Genomic DNA, 22,591 nt, shown 5'->3' on the forward strand with positions numbered 1-22,591 from the left:
ATGTCTTCCGCTTGAACTTCTACCTACTTACTTGACGCCTTTCTTCTCCTGCCCACTCACAAACTGAGGGAGTTGTTCTGCTTTCAAAACAAAGCTGGAATGTGTCTCATATGTTCAAAATATATTCTACAGTATGGCACTACTCCACTGATCTGGGCTGCAAGAAAAGGTCATCTGGAATGTGTGAAGTATTTGCTGCATATGGGAGCGGATGTTGATCAAGAAGGAGCTGTGAGTACTTAAAAAAATGGGATCTGATTAGTCTAAATATTATTCTAATAATAAAGCAGTAGATAGTGTTTAAAGAAGATGGGATCATGGTGTCTGTTAGTCCAGATGGTTTAGTGCTGGAGTTGCCAGCCTGGAATCCAAACACACACATGTGCCCACTGAGGACTACCCTGATGACCACACCACCCTTCTCCTGCCCAACTGAGGGCTTTCTTCAGACTTAATTGTGATGTGGAGACATTTTCCTCTACAGCTCTGACAATCACAGTAAATTCTTAAACCATACAGTTAGGATTTTAAAAAGTCTTTCATTAGCTATTATTTTGCAATTTCAGGAAGGAGTCATAGTTGAGGAGAAAATAATTAACCCTTATCTCCTGAGCTGTGGTGCCCATGCCAGAAACCCATTTGTTGTGCTGCTATTGGGCTTGAAAGAAACCTATTGTATTGGATTCTAAGGTCTGTGAATATAAAATCTGGGGTGCAGATTTTCTGGGGGATTTTCCCTTGTTGCTGTTACCTGAAAATGTAGAATTGCTTTTGGTGTAAAAGTAATAGTGGAATGTAATGGTGTGTTTGAAGTTAATGCTACTGAAATAAGATGAACTTCAGAAGCGGAGGAAAAAATCTCCTCCTGTATTGACCAGTTAGTCTCATACTGCCACTAATATATTGTGTGTTTTCTACCTTTTCCCCTCTCCAGAATTCCATGACTGCACTTATAGTAGCAGTAAAAGGTGGTTTCACAGATTCAGTAAAAGAAATCTTGAAAAGGAATCCAAATGTCAACTTAACAGATAAAGATGGAAACACAGCTTTGATGATTGCCGCAAAGGAGGGACATACTGAAATTGTGCAGGACCTCTTAGATGCAGGAACCTACGTGAATATTCCTGACAGGGTAAGTAAGGGTTTGATAATGTGTATATATACAATCATTATTTTTTTAATACTTATAACAAAGTATAAAAAGCTAGTGTGGTGTCGTAGTTAAGAGTGGTAGTCTCGTAATCTGGGGAACCGGGTTCGCGTCTCTGCTCCTCCACATGCAGCTGCTGGGTGACCTTGGGCCAGTCACACTTCTCTGAAGTGTCTCAGCCCCACTCACCTCACAGAGTGTTTGTTGTGGGGGAGGAAGGGAAAGGAGAATGTTAGCCGCTTTGAGACTCCTTAAAGGGAGTGAAAGGCAGGATATCAAATCCAAACTCTTCTTCTTCTTCTATTTTGGAAGTGCTTTAAGACATTTGACTGTGTTCTGTCCTCATTGCAGAGTGGAGATACTGTGCTGATTGGGGCTGTCCGAGGTGGTCATGTTGAAATTGTGAGAGCCTTGCTTCATAAGTATGCAGATATAGACATTAGAGGGCAGGTAAGTAATTCTGCGTGAGTTCAGGATTTTGAAAAATGCTCTTGTTAATATATCATTTCCAAAAGCATCCCTTGGAGACGGGAAGCACATTTCTAGATGGCATCTTGAAAAACACTTGATTTCCTACTGTATTTGCAACTGGAAAGAACGGTGCACTTTAACACGACACATAAAGACAAACATTTTGTTCCTTGGCATTCTATACTTACTGTCTCTTAAGATATGTGTAAAGTAGGTATATCTGTTTTGATCATAAAGAACATCCATGCCCTATTCTGCTGCTTGGGAGCATTGCATCCAGCTTAGTTTTAGGCACTTGCTAGTGAGTCTAATTCAGTGAGTCATGAAGCACTTGCCTACCATCTTTATATAAACTGGTTAACCAAAAATCCGCTGTTGCTTTTAGTCATGGAAGGGGGATCGAATTGAGAGCTCAGAAGCCTGCAAAATGACAGGTGCTCAGTACAGCTTCTGACAGTAGCTGCTATTTGTCAGTGTATCAAAACAGCAGCTGATGCTGAGTACATAATTAACTGTCAGGCTGGACTGTGAAATCAGAATATTTCAGCTTTTCACTATAGTAAAAATATTTCTTAAGTATATCTGTTGCAAGGAGATTCCTGAAGCTACAGTTCAGAGGTGATGCAGTACACATTGTAGTTGCTTTGTTGATATGATGACGCTGAGTTACTTTTTTAAAAAAAATAAATAAATACGGAAATCTTAGGCAATTCATTATACATCCAGTACCGTTCCTAAAAGCAAATACCAGCAGAAGATTCTTCTTCTTCCTAAGACACACCCTAGATTTCTAGATTTGGTTGTGATACAGTGTTTAGAGAAGATTCTCCATCCCTTTCAATTAAATATATCGTGTATGCCAGCTTTTTGTGAAGTGGTTTCTGAATGCCATGTGTTGAAGAATTTTTTTGAAATACTATAATCCTAATTTTATCCAAACACTGATATGTAACTTACATTACATTTTAAAAAAAGACAAAAACCCAATGGCAGTTTCCTTTTTCCATTCTGAATTTTATCACTTTGCTATATAGTGTTGAATATAACCTGCATAATACGTGGTTTGTGAAGTTAGTTTGACTGCATTTAATGTGCTTTTCAAATATGTTGTTTATTTGTAGGATAATAAAACTGCTTTATACTGGGCTGTTGAGAAAGGAAATGCTACCATGGTTAGAGATATCTTGCAGTGCAACCCAGACACTGAAATATGTACAAAGGTAAATATATCATGCAATGGCTTTGATCTTCGAGATATGGTTTATTTTGCAACAATGCTTTTTCACTCTTCCCTGTGTTGCTGAATATGGCATTTTTGTTAAAAATGTTGTCTTCACTAAATGTGAGGCGAGAATACTTGAGTACAATTCTAGTTTGTTCGTATTTGCTTTTCTGTGCTTGAAATTTCCTTTTAAAACTATGTTCAGAAAGCCTGTGGAGCACATTAAAAATATATATCACCAGCATTTCCCATCACCTTTAAAAAAAATAGAAAATCAATATCTTAACTGAAATGCATTTTGAGCAGAGGCTATATGCACATACTTAAGCTAATTTTCCTTCTGAGATACTTTCCCATAAATAAGTCTAATGGGAAATGCTTTACTTTGTATTAATTAGCAATAACTACCATTGCAAACTAGAACATCAACGAAGGAAATAATTCATAGCATGGGGAAAATACCACACCAAATTTGTGTTCAAGGGGATGCTTAACAGCACAATCCAAACCCAATATCTGCTTGGATACGATAGCTTGGATTTAGAGGATCTTGGGCTTTCTTGGATCACCAGAATAAATCCCTCACCCCAGCTCGGCCAGGGCTCAGCCAGCAGAATTTAAGCCTGTGTTACTTACACCAGCATAATCTCCCCAAAAAGGGGTGGGACTGGACCCGGCAAGGAGAGATGTAGACCTATTCCAAGCCCTGTTCAGTTTGGTCATGCAACCTAGGGCCCAGTCCTAGACCTTCGCAGAGGCTTCCAAACAGAATTTAGAATAGTAGTAATGTATGCTGGTGAAAGTTATGCCAGCCCAAGTTACACCAGTTTCCTCTAGTTAAGATTGCTCTGTAAATGTATTGAGGAATAACTGAACTTCATTATGTAATACTGAGTATCTGCCTTGAAAATCAACAACATGGGCTACCAGTTTTGACCCCAAGGGCAAACAAAAAATTATGTTACAATTAAAATTACCTCAGACTTCTAGGCTGGAGGTGGGTACTTAATTTTTTTGCCATAAAATATGCAGGTGTTCCAGAATTCAAAATTCATTGCTGCCAGAAGGCGTGTTGTGCCTGTCTATTTTGAAGGCATTCACAAAGCACCATTTTACTTTTGCTTTTAGGATGGAGAAACACCTCTTATAAAGGCCACCAAGATGAGAAATATTGAAATAGTTGAGCTTCTGCTTGACAAAGGAGCTAAAGTTTCTGCTGTAGACAAGGTAAACTCTAGTTGATAACCACTGTATTTATTTTAATTTATTGTCCTTAATGCTTTCACCAAACTGTTTAGGGCACATTGTCCTCTATTAAATGAAGGCAGTTGAAAATGATATTGAGGTAGACAACTGATTTTACACATGCTTGTAAATGATTCAGTAAAATTAACCCAAACCCTAAAGGGTTATTTAGAGAGCGAAAAAACTAAGGGAAGGTCCTGTTCTAGGGGGATAAGGGATGGCAGTGAAGGTTACTTGTCAGGGCAGCTTTTGAGTAAGTAAGTGATCTACTCCACAATAGCTATATCCTCGCCCATTCTCTTTTGCTATTGTTACAGAAAGGAGACACCCCACTTCATATTGCTATTCGTGGGAGAAGCCGTAGGCTTGCAGAGCTGCTTTTAAGAAATCCTAAAGACGGCAGACTGCTTTACAGGCCCAATAAAGCTGGAGAGACGCCTTACAACATTGACTGTAGCCACCAGAAAAGCATTTTAACTCAGATATTTGGAGCTCGTAAGTATTGTGCATTTTCTTCTTAATCTGCCAGCTTCCAAGCTGCAAGGAAGTGACCAAGGCGTCAAGTGAGGACTGTTGCTCGCAAGCAGAGGGGGTCTCTCAGACTCTACCCCTAACATAGCCAGCCTTCTCAACCCATTCACCTATCCCTCCTCAGCACAGCCTCCCCTTTAGCTCCACAAGCCTATGAAGAGAAGACAGCTGCTCCTGGAGCAAAGAAGAAACCTCCCCCCCCCCTCCGGTCACCTTTCCCAACCAAGCAGCTTAATTCAGCCAACACTCAGGACAGGGTAGCCTGGAATGAAGAAAATTAGAAGTTACATAAAGACAGGCCACACTGAAAAGATACTGAAGTTCTTTTCGTGTTTGTCTAAGGGAGGCTTGTTTATACTGTTGTTCTAGCAACCTGCTTGCTCATTTTTTGGGGGGCCCTTCCTCTTATCAGTGGTACCTTGCAGTGGGTGCTCCCCTGTTCCCTCACTCTGTGTGTTTTCTTTTCCTGGAACAATCTGTATGCAAATAGTGTGTCTTCCAGGACCACCGCTTCTTCCTTAATGTGTGCGTGGCTTGCTGTGGCAATCTTTTCTTATCGCACCACTCCTCTCTTCTGTGTGCATGTGGATTTTCTGCAGTTCTTTTGGCACACACACAGCAAAAGAGGGCTGTGATGTGTGTGCCTTTTTCTGTGACAATATACTCTTGTTTGACCGCTCCGCAACGTGTGTGTGTGTGTGTGTGTGTGTGTGTTTGTACACTCCTGCAGTGCTGCTCTCACTGCACCAAAATCATCTTTCAGGTAACAGCATGCAAAAAGAAAATAAATGTGTTAATTTTATGTGGGGCTATGAAAAGAAACAAGGGTTTCTTTTCAAGAGTGAGTGGTTTATTTTAAGTTGGTTTAAGCATGCTCGTTGTGATTTGCCAATGTATGAAAAGCTAAATACTTACGTGCATAACTAATTTACTCCATGAAGCCTGTTTGGTTTTGCAGGACACTTATCTCCGACAGAATCCGATGGAGATATGCTGGGTTATGATCTTTATAGCAGTGCACTAGCCGACATTCTTAGTGAGCCAACTATGCAGCCTCCCATCTGTGTTGGGCTGTATGCCCAATGGGGGAGTGGGAAATCTTTTCTGCTCAAGAAACTTGAAGGTAAAAATCACTCCAGTTTATGCTTTTTTATACGAAAGATCTGCACCGCGAAATTCGGAGAAGTTAGAATTGTTAAGGATGGCTGTGTTTCAGTTATTGTATTGTTGCAGGATGTGTATTGGGTAGACTTGCCTTAAAGTACAAACTGAATCTAATCCCCCCCTATCCCTTCTTCTTAGTCACCCCTTCCTTATCATGTTTTCTAATGGAAGATAATATGGAAGAGTAATTCATTTCTTTTAAAACGGTAGATTGTTCTGTAAGGGAGCAATCGTAGCCATACAGATAACCGCCTTTAGAATTATCTTTTGATCAATTCTTTTCTTTTCTCTTTTTTTTAGATGAAATGAAAACTTTTGCTGGGCAGCAGATTGAACCTTTGTTCCAATTTTCCTGGCTGATTGTTGTCCTTACGCTTTTGTTGTGCGGTGGTGTTGGTCTACTGCTTTCATTCACTTTGGATGCAAAACTTGGAATAGCAGTGGCACTGAGCTTGCTGGCACTGCTATATGTATTTTTTAGTAAGTCTTAAATTGAATTAATTAAAACCTATTATGTGCCCAGAAGTAAGCTGAAATTTAGTCCACGAAATGAAACTGTTTGGATGTTAATATAATTGTGAAACGTGGATTTTCAATATATGATGTATTCAAGTACACTATCACAAAAATAAGGGTAGCTAAATATTTACAATACTCAGGTTTCAAATATTTGTTAAATTGAGAAGGAGGCCAGTACCTGTCTTTTGGCTCCAGAAATACGGTGTTCCATTAATTTTGAAGATTACTAATTCCTGTTCCACAACGTTATCAATGACAGTGATATAAAGAAATATGCACGCACCAAAATTTGCATGTCCCAAATTTTCACCCCGCCTGTGAAAAGTTGGGTGTTAATTGCTTCTAGCTTTTAAATGGGAAATAACATTGGGGTCTGCAGCATCATATTCTGCAGAAGAAGCTCAGAATTTTTTTTGGATGTGTACATAACTTAAGAATTAGGATTGTTAAGTATGAGCTAACTGCTTTTGTCATGCTGTGAAACTAAATGAAAATAGTTGATAACATATAAATAAAATATATAGCAATGACAAAAGTTAAAATGTGATTGGTGTCAAAAGGGTTTGTGATTTGGTTTCCTGTTTTAAACCCATAACTGCTATTAACATGGAGGGTATTTGTAAAACGTCTTCTTCTAGCTGTGATATACTTTGGTAGCCGAAGAGAAGGAGAGAACTGGAATTGGGCATGGGTGTTAAGTACAAGGTTGGCAAGACATATTGGCTACATGGAGTTGCTTCTTAAACTTATGTTTGTGAACCCACCTGAGCTGCCAGAGCAAACAACTAAAGCCTTACCTGTAAGGTTAGTATAATCTCACATCTTGTTCTTCTAGTTGTGAATCACATCAGAGAGCATCTGCTTTAAAAAAGAAAGAAGTCTGATACAGTGGTACCTCGGGTTACATACGCTTCAGGTTACAGACTCCGCTAACCCAGAAATAGTGCTTCAGGTTAAGAACTTTGCTTCAGGATGAGAACAGAAATTGTGCTCCGGCAGCGTGGCAGCAGCAGGAGGCCCCATTAGCTAAAGTGATTCTTCAGGCTAAGAACAGTTTCAGGTTAAGTACAGACCTCCAGAACGAATTAAGTACTTAACCTGAGGTACCACTGTAGTTGAATGCTCATCTGAGACCAAGTTTCATGGAGATCAACTGATCTGGGATCTTTAGCCGATACTCTAATTAGATTGACTATGCAGCCACTTACCTGTGTAGGACTGTCCACACAGCATAGAAATAGGAAACATTCTCTTTTCAACATTCTATTGTGCTACAATCTCTTGGAACTGAATTTTGAAATTCCTCAGGTGGCAACGCTGTGTAAATGTTGTCATCCTGTGTGTGTGTGTGTCTGTCTGTCTGCCTGTATTTGGATTTTTAAATGTCTAACTGGGTTGGTTCCTTGAGATCTTGTCCTGCAGCAACAGAGAGAAATATTGTTGGGATCACTGGCAAACTCGCCAGTAAAACTGCAGAATATTTTCCTAGGCGTGCTAGGAAGCTCTTCATCAAAATACAGTTACTAACACTTTGTTGGATTTTCTCTAAGGCTGCAATTCTGCATGGAGTGACATGCCTTTGTGACATATCTGGGGTTGCAGCCAGCAGTAGACCTACTCATTGTAAACCAATTTAATTTAATGAACATGACTAATCTAGGCCCATTAATTTTAGTGAGTCTACTCTAAACCCTGGAGTCCTGATTAAGCACTTGGTTGAAATAATTCCTGTATTACATTGTTAGAAGTGTGTAGAAGTTAAGAACTGTCATTGCATGTTTTTTAAAAGCAGGGGAGGAGTGGCAAATAAAAATACAGAAGTTTACTGTATTAAAAGCAGCCTAGCATTTTAAAGATGTGTATCTTAATGACAGAAAAAAGCTTATTCTATCAGCCAATAGCAAGCAAACTGTTTCATGTGTTTGTCTTCAGATTTTTATTTACAGATTACAATAGGCTATCCAGTGTTGGCGGAGAAACTTCAATGGCTGAAATGATTGCCACACTCTCTGATGCCTGCGAGAGGGAATTTGGTTTCTTAGCAACACGTCTTTTCCGAGTATTCAAGACTGAAGATACTCAAGGTATTATTATTATTATTATTATTATTATTATTATTATTTTACCAAATCACTGCTTTCCCCCATTTCTGTTGTAACAATGGAAAAATGCATCTGCTTCGCAAATATATTTTCCCTGAAACATTTAGAAAGTGTATAATAAATGGAAGAAGCTAGAAGGTCTGCAGATATCCCCATGGTATAAAAATGTTTGAAACTTAGCAGTTGTGGAAAGAATAACACATAACGTGAAGCTCTCCAAAGATCTGTAAAATCCTCAGGATCTTTTTTTGATCTGTATTTTTTTTCAGGAGAGAGTCATTACTTTTGCTCTTTTAGCCTGGCCTCATAAACGATCCTCTGTGTGTAGTTCATATAACAGCTAAGATAGAAGTGTTGTTAGATGCTAGCTAGCTCACACCAGCCCTAGCTAGCATGGCTAGTAGATAGGGACAATGGGAGGTGTTGGCCAAAAACATCTGGAGGGCCACACGTTCTTCACCTGTGGACAAGGATTTCTGAAACTTGTGCACATAACTCATTTTGAAGCCATGGGGGAAAGTGAAGGGACCTCCTGTTAATATTTTTCAAGAATATCATGGAATCATAGAGTTGGGATCCTCGCCCTGTGATGCAGGAATCTCGACTAAAGCCTCGATGACAGGTTCTGCTAAAAAACCTCCTATAGCTGCTGTTCTAATTTCATCTCAGTTTTAAAATATCAGACTGTTAAATTTTGGTGGTGGCACTTGAGTTTCCTGCTGAACGTAGAAAAGTGCTTAGCAGTTGTTGGTTTGTTTCATAGGTAAAAAGAAATGGAAGAAAACTTGTTGCCTCCCATCCTTCGTTATTTTCCTTTTCATTCTGAGCTGCATTGTTGCTGGGATCACTCTTCTAGCTTATTTTAAAGTGAATCCTGAAAACATGACAGTGAATGCTATTCTGATATCATTTCTATGTGTTGTGGGTTTGGGCTTCATCTTGAACTGTCGCACGTGGTGGCGAGTGATGGACTCAGTCTTGAACTCACAGAGAAAACGGCTTCATAGTGCTGCTTCAAAACTACACAAGCTGAAAAGTGAGGGGTTTATGAAAGTAAGTATTATTATATTGTCATAAAAACTGTGGCAGGTGCTTTGAATTGTATGATGCTTGTTTAACTTGAAATTTAAAAGGTGGGGAGTCATGAGAATAAAGCACAATAAATGTTCAGTTATATCATTGAACATTTCTGTCTTTTTTATTTAATAGAATTTGTACACTACTTAATTGTAAATAAAACCTCTAAGCAGTCTTGATTTATATTTAATTCCCAGTGAACCTAAGGAATACATTTGTGCAAAAGGGGTTCACTGTTTTAAACAGTGAAAGCAAAATGTGTCATTTCAATGAGATGTTGGAGGATGGTAACACTACCGTTTTAACACTACTTTTATTTTGATAGGTTCTTAAATGTGAAGTGGAACTGATGGCAAAGATGGCAAAAACCATTGATAGCTTTACTCAGAATCAAACCAGGCTTGCGGTAATTATTGATGGATTGGATGCATGCGAGCAGGACAAAGTTTTACAGATGCTTGACACAGTAAGTAACTACTATTTTACCTTTGAGTGCTCTTGGGCAATCAAACACTTTGAGTGTTCTGAAATCAGTCAAGTATATGAGAATAAGATTTCCTTTATATTTGGTTTCAATCCAGACTGAGTAGTTGTGACTAAATCTTACCAAAAGCAATGGAATAATTTAGCTGTTTTGAGTTGATTTGCTTTCAGTGGAACTCACAGCCCAAGCCTATGTTCCACCTATATCGGGGGCTTGCTCCTAAGTTAAGATCTTTGCCTGAAGAGATTGCGTGAATTGTTTTGGAACTATAACATTGAAAAGTGGCATGTGATTTCATCCCCGCCCTCCCTTTGTGAGCTAACCTGAAGAAACAACAGCAACAAGATCCAGAGAATCCCTTGCATGAGTGGAAGGCACTCAACAGCCCCTCCTCCTGATTTCTGCCATTTCTACCCCCTTCAGCAGTTCCATTAGTCACATCCCAAAATATCCCAGAAGGCAACTTCTTGTAGAGCGTGAAGGGCTGAAGTGACAAGATGAAAGTGGGAGAGCCCTGTTGTGCAAGTACTTCTCTGGATCCAACCCAATCTGTGTTCCATAAACTTTGTGTCTCAGCAGAATCCTTTGCTTCCTGTGGTGGCAATATATGAGTGTGCTGTTCACAATGCACACCACAGCACATATTTGCAGCCCCCTTCCACATTTTACTTCCTGCTGAACTGGGAGTGGACAGCAACCCAGTACAGAAGAAATGGGCAGTGGCGGGGTGCGGGGTGAGCTATAGTGGTCTTCCAACTATAGGAGTGTCATGAAAGCCTTGCTACCTGAGCCACTTGTGCCATCTTTACTGTGACTAGACCACCCATGGGATACATATTTTGAATGATTTCATTCATTTTTCTTTTTTCTTTTCACAGGTTAGAGTCCTGTTTTCAAAAGGCCCATTTATTGCAATTTTTGCTAGTGACCCACACATCATCATTAAGGCAATTAATCAGAACCTGAACAGTGTGCTCCGTGACTCAAATATAAATGGGCATGATTACATGAGAAATATCGTACACTTACCTGTCTTTCTTAACAGCCGTGGACTCAGTAGTGCTAAAAAGATGATGGTAGCCGCAACCACAAATGGAGACGTCCCATACTCAGATGGTGCAGGTATAGTGTATTATAAATAATCAGGCATCAAATGCCAATAGTGGTGTTTTTTTTAAAAAGATAGCATAAATATTTGAACGATTACCACTTAGTAGAAATCATCTGTTGCATGGTAAAATGAAAATGTGTTTTAATGAGAGACATTTCCTAGGATTCCATGAAGATGTTGATCGGAGGGTTTCACAGAATAGCCTGGGAGATGTGACCAAGCTTGGAAGCAAAACAGCTCTCAACAGGCGGGTAAGAAATGGCCAGTTGGAAATCTTTTACACATAATTTACACATGTAAATGATTGTTATGCATTTTAGCAAACAGCTGTTTAGGTCATGTATTCTGGGTTCATATTCATAAACTGGCTTCAGATGTAGCAAAATTCTTTAAGCTCATTGGCTTTGTGGACCCTGGACTGGGTCCACAAATTGCTGCTAGAAAGTGGTGCTTGGCAAGACCAGATCAACCATGTTGGTCATTTAATGTCCTGTCTTTAGGGTAAACCCTCATAAGGCATCTTACAAAAATATATACGTCAAAAGCAAACATAGTAAGAGTGGAACAAATCTAATAATAAAAATATCTGCATAGAAACCTTAAAATACGACATATTGATTCAGTGTTATGTTTGGGAAGTGGTTTTTCACACAGCTTTTGCTAACAAGTAGGCTTACCATGTTCAGAAGAAACATATGAGTACATTTCTGATTTGTTTCTTACATTGAGATCTTTAAGCTCCATAGGTGCACACTTTTGAAAGCTATACATCTCATAAGCATTTGAATCTATGATATAGAAATAGTATATTGTGGACAGTAACATCACTAACTTTTTTAAAAAGTGTCACTGAAATGAAAATTATTGCAAGAAATACCTACATATTTTTTCTTGGTGAGACATTTCGAAGTACGTTAGTGACTCCTGGTGTTTGTCCAACTCTGTTCACCTTTGAATGCACTAATATAACATCTTGCCTTTTTGGTAGACTGTAAAACATGAAAACAGTTCATACAAATAATACCTGTGTTCTCTCCCCACCCCCCAAAATTAGGACACTTACAGAAGAAGACAAATTCAGCGTACCATTACACGTCAAATGTCTTTTGATCTGACTAAGCTTTTGGTTACAGAAGACTGGTTCAGTGATATTAGCCCGCAGACAATGAGGCGATTGCTAAATATTGTTTCTGTGACAGGTGTGTTTCCTTATTATACTTTACATATCAAAGTGAGGCATTTAAAACCTACAGTTTCCATGCTATGTGTAGCATGTCAGCCATGTACCATAGTCCGTTAGCTGCCCTAGGAAAGAAAAACTGTTTACATGTTCATGGAGAGCAGGTTCACAGTTCCTCCCTAGTCTTCTAGAGTGAGCCATGGAAATGAGACTTTGTGTGATGAGAAATCAAATAATTTACACCATATTCATTACACACTGTTTTCACGATAAAACGATGAAAACTGCATAAAAGTCAAATTATCTAGAGAAAATTTGGGCAGTGTCAGATGAGCCAAACTATGGCTGCTGGAGTTGTTTTATTTTCTATTTACGGTTAGTGATCAACCTGTGGTGCAGGGGCGCCATCTATTTGGGGCTGTGAGGGCCAAGGCCTCAAATTTTCATTGAAGGGGCCGGGTCCACACAAAGTTCTGTGGTGGCCGCACACCCTGTGATGTGCAAAAGTGATGTCAGCATGGTGCAGGGCGTGCTGATGTCATGTGTGCACGCTGCATTGATATCATGCAGCCCCGGGCCTTTGAAGTCGTGGGAACAAGGCGGCATGCCTGCTGTGGCATAATGGCTTTTTGGGTTCAATAGTGAAGTTGGCTGAAAAATTACAGAATGATCAGGTTTTTCAACAAACTGCCTCTGGTATAATCAGAGAAGCTAACTTGAGAAAAGCAAAGCACAGGTAGTATAAAGTACATGAGGTGACATTTATCTGTGCATGAACAGAACGAGCTTCTACTCGTGCACTGGGGCTTCCACTTCTTCCCCTCCCTCCTATAGCCTTCCATGCACCTCCAGAATCAGATGTTGGGAGGCGGGTGGGAGGAGAAAGAAAGGGGAAACCTGTTGCGGAAGAGAAATGAAATGTGGTTTCAGATTATGAAGGCAAGGTTTATTCCTAATTTCCTAACTGTGGTTTGTTTTGGGGAGCACAAACCATGAACCCTGGCCTAGATACAATGCTGAGTCAGTCGCTGTATGCTTTGTTGCCCCACTTGAAGGATTTATGCACAGTACAGCTTGTGACTTCGGGTCACGTCCGTATGTGGCCATTAAGTTCCTTCCTGTGAACTCAGAACTTGCTCGGGTGTTGGTGACATTTTGGTTGGTCCAAATAAAGGTATGGCTCAGCTGTGGATTTTGAAATTTACCTACACAGCCTTTCATATTTTAAAGGTCGTTTACTGAGAGCTAATCAGATCACTTTCAACTGGGATAGACTGGCTAGCTGGATCAACTTGACAGAACAGTGGCCATACAGGACCTCTTGGCTCATATTGTATTTGGAAGAAACAGAAGGTGTTCCAGATCAGCTAACGTTAAAAACTATCTATGAGAGGTAGGCGTGATTTTGAAATTTCCATTTGTTGGTGGGTGTTCAAAAGTCAGGATTTAACTATCTTTGTTTCCTGGGTGAGAGAAAGTAAATGTCCACAGTAGATGGGAGTAAATTATTTTGGCGTTCTGGTACTTAGAAATTAGCATATGTCTGAATGCTTTGCTTTGTTGGGGCAAATGTTTCAAACTCACAAAATAAGGTGTGATTATTTGTGATATGCTATTACTATTTTTGATTACTATAACTTGTGATTCTTAATTACTATGCTAAAAGAGACAGATATGGCCAAACTTGGCTGTCCTTCTGTTTTGGGACTACAACTCCCATCATCCCTAGCTAACAGGACCAGTGGTCAGGGATGATGGAATTATAGTCCCCAAACAGCTGGAGGGCCAAGTTTGGCCATGCCTGGATTAGGCACTATGATTCGTTAACAGAATGGGGTATAATTATATCTGTTAAATGAAGAGAGTAAGGCATTAATGGCTGTTACTGTCTTCTAGCTTTTTCTTTTGCCCATCATTGGAAAAGCAGCAAGGACACAGTATAACATAATCTAATGGTATTACCCCCTCTATCCATCCATATCTTTTTGGGAACATATGTAACTGTAAGGAATAGTTGTAGTATAGTAATTAGTTGTTGTATAGTAACTAGTTTTAATCTCTACTCTGCCATGAACTGAATAGGCTTTCTTTGGGCAGTTGTCCACCTCTGCCATGGGGTGTGGGATAATGACATTGATTCACCCCATAGAGTAGATATAAGGATTATGACTAGGTAATGCACGTTAAGGTTTTCAAAAACTTGTTACATGTTACACATCACACAAATACTAAGTACGGGATTAAACACATTTACTACCTTCTGTGTGTCCTTGTTCCCTTTTGGGATACTCCTTTGATACATTCATTCATCATTTTATTTGTGTGCCACCTTTCCATAGTTGTAAGCCACCTTGAGCATGGTTTTGACATGAAGAAATTTACATAATTACACACGTAAGAAAATTAGTAATAAACAATAAATAAAACACATCAACAGGTGCGCAGCCGAACCAAACAATTTCAACATAAATCATGGTATGATCTAAAAATAAAGATGCAAAAAAATTAATATCCATAACAGCAGCAGCCCTTCCCCCAACAAAAAAACCTGAAATAGCACCCCAGTGCAAGAGTCTGTTCAGCAGCCTCAGCTTCTGCAGCTGGAGTCAGTCAGGGCCCTGTGTTCCCAGGCCAGGTGGAAAAAGGCCTGTAGATCTTCCAGGACTCACAGCCAAGATGGTATCAAGGAATTAGAAAACCTGCCATGAGAGCAGGCTAATAGAGTCAGGAAAGAACAACAGTAGCTGGGGCTTCTGCCTGCTTGCTTGCTCCAGCAGGGTTGGCAGTACTTGGGCCAAGGTCGGATATGCCCGAGCTACAGAACTGTTAGTTATAGGGTCTCCATTTGGATTGAATAGCTTTGCCCTTCTAATGTAGTATGTCGTAATGGTAGGTTAACGTTCATTGTTAGTACCAGTTAGATAAACTGCCGGAATACGTCTGCAGTACAATTCAGATGAAAGCCCTGTTGAGTTCGGTGGAACTTCCAGATAAATGTGTATAGAGTTGGAAGCCTGTTTTTCATTAGTAACTGCCTTTAATCTTCCAGCAGATGGCACTAACATACCAATGATATTGGTGAAGAGGTCTGTCATTCAGCGTTTTAACATTAAATCTAGAATTCATATTTGTCTTCCTGTTCGTTTCAGTAGCTTCTCTGTAACTTTTAAACACTGAAATAGGTGAGGGATACTCTTTGTGGCTTGCAGGTTATGCATAGCTACAAATACTAATTCATCTACCTGTAAATGAGAGTTTGTTCTTACAATTCCAAGGCCCAGTGCAGGTATATTGCTTGGTACTCAGCAAACCATGGTTTCCAAATAGAAGCCAAATTCTTGAATGTGAGCTCTTCTTCTGCTTTCCAAATTTCACTCCACTTCCTGTTTTTTGCATATAATTACACATGCAGTACTGTAAATCCTTCTTGAAACTAACCAATTCCACTCCTGGTTTGCAAACTATGGTGTGCATAATCTTCAGGCAGCAAGAATGTGAGAGAGGTTTTTAGTTGCTTCCCACTAGCTACCTCACTGAAGTCTAATCAGCAGGAACACTATAAAATACGTCTGAAAAAGCTTTGGGGGGTGGGGGTCTCAGGTGGGCTTGTGCTCCTTGGAAGCTCTATTCTGACAGTGAAAATGTTCTCATGTGATATAGCCCTAAGTGCCCCTGGGGTATATATAGAGTGTCTTAAGATGGGTGACACCTGGCTTGAGAGCAGTGCATGTGAAAAGGATCTAGGAGTCTTGGTTGACCACAAACTTGACATGAGCCAACAGTGTGATGCGGCAGCTAAAAAAGCCAGTGCAATTCTGGGCTGCATCAATAGGAGTATAGCATCTAGATCAAGGGAAGTAATAGTGCCACTGTATTCTGCTCTGGTCAGACCTCATCTGGAGTACTGTGTCCAGTTCTGGGCACCACAGTTCAAGAAGGACACTGACAAACTGGAACGTGTCCAGAGGAGGGCAACCAAAATGGTCAAAGGCCTGGAAACGATGCCTTATGAGGAACGGCTAAGGGAGCTGGGCATGTTTAGCCTGGAGAAGAGGAGGTTAAGGGGTGATATGATAGCCATGTTCAAATATATAAAAGGATGTCACATAGAGGAGGGAGAAAGGTTGTTTTCTGCTGCTCCAGAGAAGCGGACACGGAGCAATGGTTCCAAACTACAAGAAAGAAGATTCCACCTAAACATTAGGAAGAACTTCCTGACAGTAAGAGCTGTTCGACAGTGGAATTTGCTGCCAAGGAGTGTGGTGGAGTCTCCTTCTTTGGAGGTCTTTAAGCAGAGGCTTGACAACCATATGTCAGGAGTGCTCTGATGGTGTTTCCTGCTTGGCAGGGGGTTGGACTCGATGGCCCTTGTGGTCTCTTCCAACTCTATGATTCTATGAAGTTCTGCAGATAAATGTGCATTGCTCAGTATTTTTACCAGTTCTAATGACAAAATTTGGTATGTTCTATTAAACAGCATTTTTCTGGGGTAAATAATATAACTTCTGCGTTATAACTTTGCTTTTAGCAAATGGAACATATTTCTGTCTCTCTGGGTTGTTAGTAGGGTTTGAAAAAGTATTTACAGTGTGTTAATAGGAGAAGGCATAAATGATACATGTTTTATTAAAGAAATCTGAGCTGATAAAAAATCAGAATAAGAAATCTTTAGCACCAGTAGTAAAGTTTAAATCCCCCCTCCCATAAAAAGGCTCATTTATTTTTATAGCAATTTGATGACACATCTGCTTGCTTTATTCAGCTGGAAAAAAAAATGTTGGTTCTTGATGTTTGGTAAAGTTGCTTTTGTTAAATTATTTTCCAAATCGTTCAACTTTTAACAAATGACATTTGATACTAACACTGGAAAGCAATTTCAGCTAATTAAGTAGATCCTTCTATAAACCATCAGAACATTAAGATGACAAACTGTTCATTCAGGATTATTTTAATTGGGACAATTATTGTAATTTTGTTGCAATTATGTGTTGAGCTAAAAGCCTTTGTCTAAATCATTTGAGATTTTTTTTGTTAACATATACATAACTGAGAAAAGAGAAATGAAAACTCGAGCATTTTCTGTCTACTTTTCCAGTACCACATTTAGACAAATGATAATTACTCATTCTATAAACTGTATTTGAGATTTGTAGGGTGCTTTTTAAAAATGAGAACATTTGTACAAGGTAATTCTTTTTTAAAAAAGGTTTCTTCTCCAGTAGGTGGTAGCGGGTTTCTATTTTAGGACAGTTTTAACCAGTTTTGTTTAAGGGAGAGAGGGAGAAATATATGAGGTTCTATTGAGTCTGTATGGAGGGGTGCTTTTTGAAGTTGCACTTTCTTGTTAAAATTTATATAGCTGGCTTAGCATTGCATCCAAAAGGAGCCACTTTTATGCAGTCCTGACAAGAGTTAGGTACTTTGATTTCAATGGGAAATTTGGGTCTTCTTGCAAGGGCACTGCATTAGATACAACCCACGTGTTAGCGTGTGCTCACAATTACTTTTCTAATATGTAACATTTCCCCCTCTCATAGCTTATCCTGACATTTTCTTGCCCCACCTCCCAGTGGCTCATCCAGTCCAGCATCCTTTTCTCAAAGTGGGATGACTATGGGAAGGACCTGAGAGCAACAGCACTCTCCTCACTTGTGATTCCAAGCAGCTGGCATTCCCAGGCATACTGCCTGCAAAGTAGATCACAACCATAATGGCTAGTGGCCACTTACAGCCTCACCCTCCATTAGAGATCATAGAGGTCACAGAATTAATTTGTCTAATCCTCTTTTAAAGCCGTCTGAGTTGGTGGCCATCGCTGGCTCGTGTGGGAGCGGATTTCAGAGTTTAGCTACGCGCATAAACATAACAGTTGGTGGGATAGACACTTTCTGCTGTTGATTGCGCCCATCTGCTGAAAAGGAGTCTGCCTCCAAGGGTCCACATGGACAGAAACAGTGGTCAAAGCTTTTGAAAGGAGGACAGTCTATTGCTCCTTTTTTACCATTTGCCTAGCCAGCTGTACTTCCCACCCCACCCCATGGCCTGTTACCCTTAAAAAGGAAATAAACCAGCAGCACACGTGATGTGCCATCTTCTCTGCAAAATTATATGCCATGTCTGTATTCTGGCACTACCTAGATATTGTTATTTGGATGTGCCTTGTTTTTGTTAGCAAATTCCTTCTTGTGTTCATTGCATTCTCCCCTTCAGCTTGCCTTAAAATATACCCAATTATCTAATTTCCCCTAATTACTTAGTTTGGCTGCCAGAAATGATATGCATATGTTTAGTACACCATTTTACTTTGTCCTTATTTTACATTCTTAGTGTTCTTATACATATCTCAGTGGTACGACAAGCCTGATATCAACTGTCTATTTCTGATTTTTTACTTGATTGCTAATTTGCCTCGTTTCTTGTTTAACAAGCTGTAATAGTTGAATTTGCAAATTTTGTTTCAAGATGAGCAGCTTACACTTCCAAACAACCTATAGCATGAACACACATAAACACACCCACACACATCAGTCCTCTTTATTGGAGAATACCCATACTGTACTCTCAGACTCTTTACCTTTCTCCCTGTCACTGTACACCCAGCCTCTCATACTGACCATCTCTTAACAAGCATTCTCAGTACAACCATGCATTTAATCCCTTTCTATTTATTATGTTCCCATTATTTCCACCATCTGATTGATCTTTCTATTTTGACCATCTCAACTGTCTATGTAGGAGACAAAAGGTTCGTATTTATGGAAGGTCCTTCAAACCATCACTGAAGCCTTGTAATAGATGAACTTGGTCCTTCAAACCATCACTGAAGCCTTGTAATAGATGAACTTACATCCACCATTTGACACTATCTTTATTTATCCGCGCTTCTAAAAATATACACACGTGATTTTCTGATTCCGAAACATTCAGAAATTCCTGCTGTTTACTCTTACTCTTGCTAACTTCCTTGTAGCCTTAAAATTCAACTCCCTGAGTAACCTGTCTCCTTAATACAAGGCAAAGATTATTGATGCAAAAAAAGAAAGAACGAACAAAACATTCTGTTAATTACCTTGTATAACTGATAAGCGTAGTTTGCTCTGCCTGGCTTCATCCTAATCTTGTGTTGAAGGAGCCGAGGTAGGGTGAATTGTAAAATTTGGAGATAAGAAGAGCAGAAGTTCAAAAGGCAACAATCCCCAGGAAAAAGTGAGTTGGAAAAAATGGAAATGAACAACCCAAATTTGTGTATGCATTGGAAACAAGTTCCACTTGTGTTCAGTGAGGCTTACTGTTGATAGAATTGCTACTGTTGACAAACAGAAGACAAATAAAAAGGAGTTTAGCAAGAAGCAATTGAGGCTTCCAAATTCTGTAGTGTGCATGTGAGTGCCTTACCTCACAGTGTTAATCCCTAACCGAAACAATCTTCATAGTGCATGAGAGTTTGAGCGGTCAACAAAACATAAAAGAGCACCAACAAACCATCGTTAACTCTGTGGCAACTTCCCATCTTCCTGTTCTCAGTTTTGGCACAAAATAATGTGCACATATTGGCCTGGTTGGGTCACTAAAGTTTGGCTTAGTGTGAACATGTGTTTCTGGAGAGCAAATCATGGTCACTTTGTTCCTCCATGGTCCTTTCCACTAATGCATTGAAAGAAACTAAGGTTTATTAGCAGCAGATGTTCCAAAACAAGAATACTGCTGCCTCCATCGCATAATGTGTAGTCTTTGAACTAACTTGGATTTTAAGGGCATGTAACTTTGCAAAAATTTGTGGGTGAGCGTTTTCCTTTTTTTTAAGTTGAGAAGCACAGACACATAGATTTGTGGCCCTTCACCAAAAGATTATCATTTACATAAATATCTCTTTCAACATAATAGTTTAATGTATTGAGCTCAGAAGGTTAGAATAGAGATTTCAATCTATAAAACAGCAGTAGGCTATTAGCCTCTGAACAGGAGTATTGTTCATCATATGCAGAACACTGTTCACATTCAGACTTAAGCAGAGCTGGCATTAAAATTCAGCTAATTTGCTTCATGTGACTTCTCAGCTGTGGTTTTTCATCTAAGTCTTCAGCTCCTTTTCTTTCGGAATCTTGTTTTGAAAAAAAAAGCAACCCCAAAAAACTTTAACTCTTTGTTCTCGTTCTTAACTTTGTTTTGCGGCAATCTCAGCCATGAATGTGTGAAAAGCTGCATTTGTTTACAAGTTGTTTGTGAATTATTTGAGGGAAGATTTGGATAGGAACATGTTTAAGTTAGTAACGATAGATCTGTTACTAGGTTTGTGATCCTTAGCTAGACAAATGCCTGATAAACCTTCTGTCTGAATTTACTCAGGACTTTATAATGTGGAGTTTCTTTGCTTTCTGCAGAATTTCAAAGAATATTCCAACAACTAAAGATGTCGAACCTCTGCTTGAAATTGATGGGGATATTCGCAACTTTGAAGTATTTTTGTCTTCACGAACTCCAGTCCTTATAGCACGTGATGTAAAAACCTTTCTTCCATGTACAGTGAACCTCGATCCAAAACTCCGAGAAATTATTGCAGGTAAACTGCCATTTGACTATCCAACAGGAAAGCTTTTAATACCAACATCAGTGTAATGAAATGAATAAATAAAATAAATTACTTTTCTAAGAAAGAGATATTTGTGTTATCAGAACGAATAACATACACAAGGACAGTAACAGAAACACGGCAGCACAAATCCCAAGTACATGATCACTATTCAGAATTGAGTATGTTTTACCCTTCTAGTAATGAATGAATAAAGGACTGGCAATGCTTTGTAAAAAGCATTGCCCACCTTCTTTGGTCCATATGTAATGTGTCAATTTGACAAGAACTGCATATTATTATTGTAGTTAAATCTCCCATTGTTAGTGTTCAAACTACTAGTCTCTAGAATTTAGCATATAAAATCCTAGCAGTGCTTATAATGCAGGAGATACACTGTCACAGAGGAATTAAGAGATATTTTATGTAGGTATTTCCTGTTGAGAAAACCAGAATACACATATGTATTCTGTAGTGCTGAATATTGTTTCTGTAAGGGCTGCTTTACAAGCTCTCGTATGTTGTCCTTTCAGGCAGCTAGAGAAACAGACTGGAAATGGTTGGGTTTCCCCCTTCCAGTGTAACATAATTTTTGTATTTGAAACAAAATAAAAAAAAATCCTTCCAGTAGCACCTTAGAGACCAACTATGTTTGTTTATTATTATTATTATTATTATTATTGGTATGAGCTTTCGTGTGCATGCACACTTCTTCAGATACGTGTGCATGCACACGAAAGCTCATACCAATAACAAACGTAGTTGGTCTCTAAGGTGCTATTGGAAGGAATTTTTTTTTATTTTGTTTCGACTACGGCAGACCAACATGGCTACCTACCTGTAACTATAATTTTTGTATGTTAGCATATAACACATGCATATGTACAGTGGTTTTTTCTGGGGGGACACAGGGATACGCATACCCATAAACATTTTGTGAATCTTCGTACTTTTGTCCATTTACTGTATTTATTTCCCCCGATTTGAACTATAAAATGGTGATTTTCTTGAGTCAAAATGAGAGTACCCCTAAACATATATTTTTTTTTTAGAAAAAAAGCACTGCATACATATACAGTATGTACATAATGTATAACATCTTGAAAGGCAGCTCTCCCTTTGGCGGCAGTGTATTCTGCATCAATATAAGCCTTTCCTCTTGACCCAGATAGGCAAGAATAAACATGGAAGTCTGGAGAGAGGAGGCTCGTTCCCAGTTTCTTTTGAGGGAGGTCTTTTGTTCCTCTCCTTCCAAAGCCACACTCACTTTTATTTCTCCAGGGCGTTGGGAATATTACTATTTTTTAAGTGAGAGCCAGGAGGACATCGGGTACTTTTATATCCTACTAGACTTGGGGATAGGACTACCATTATAGGTGATTCCTGAAAAGGCCTGCTCTAACTCTGACTTGTTAACCCATGGCCTTGCAGAGCCGTTCTGATGAGAAGTGCTCTTTGAGAATGACTAGTATCTCCTGAGAGCCAGCGCAGGAAGCATGAAAGCAACTGTGTACTTAGCAGCCCAGCATGAATGGTTTTGTGTACTTTTCTATTTGGTTGGAAGGGTTCTTCAAGAATAAGTTGGTTTTCTTTGTGACGAGACAGGAGACAAACCTGTGCCACAGTACCTCACTGTAGTGAGGTCAGTTTTTCTCCCTCTCTGCTCCACTGAAGGCCCATTCTTTCCACTGAAGCATTTTCAATGTTCCCAGGATGAATTCCGCCTTTCACAAGCCTCAAGAATTCATTCGTCCCTTAATGCCTTC

General features: G+C 39.4%; 1 protein-coding gene across 8 annotated transcripts in view; it reads left to right on the top strand.

Moving 5' to 3' along the window:
* KIDINS220 (kinase D interacting substrate 220) overlaps positions 1-22,591 on the top strand; it is a 59,623-nt gene that overhangs the window by 17,375 nt on the left and 19,657 nt on the right. For all 8 annotated transcript variants that reach the window (XM_079969609.1, XM_079969611.1, XM_079969612.1 and 5 more), the window contains exons 7-23: positions 133-231; positions 935-1,132; positions 1,502-1,600; positions 2,743-2,841; positions 3,972-4,070; positions 4,406-4,583; positions 5,578-5,742; positions 6,084-6,263; positions 6,941-7,106; positions 8,235-8,386; positions 9,168-9,457; positions 9,807-9,947; positions 10,844-11,087; positions 11,239-11,327; positions 12,131-12,275; positions 13,487-13,649; positions 20,638-20,816. In XM_079969609.1, coding sequence (XP_079825735.1) covers positions 133-231; positions 935-1,132; positions 1,502-1,600; positions 2,743-2,841; positions 3,972-4,070; positions 4,406-4,583; positions 5,578-5,742; positions 6,084-6,263; positions 6,941-7,106; positions 8,235-8,386; positions 9,168-9,457; positions 9,807-9,947; positions 10,844-11,087; positions 11,239-11,327; positions 12,131-12,275; positions 13,487-13,649; positions 20,638-20,816 — 2,686 coding nt within the window. The remainder of the gene's footprint in view (positions 1-132; positions 232-934; positions 1,133-1,501; positions 1,601-2,742; positions 2,842-3,971; positions 4,071-4,405; positions 4,584-5,577; positions 5,743-6,083; positions 6,264-6,940; positions 7,107-8,234; positions 8,387-9,167; positions 9,458-9,806; positions 9,948-10,843; positions 11,088-11,238; positions 11,328-12,130; positions 12,276-13,486; positions 13,650-20,637; positions 20,817-22,591) is intronic.

This window comes from Podarcis cretensis (genome assembly GCF_951804945.1).
Source record: "Podarcis cretensis genome assembly, chromosome: 3".
NCBI lineage: Eukaryota > Metazoa > Chordata > Lepidosauria > Squamata > Lacertidae > Podarcis > Podarcis cretensis.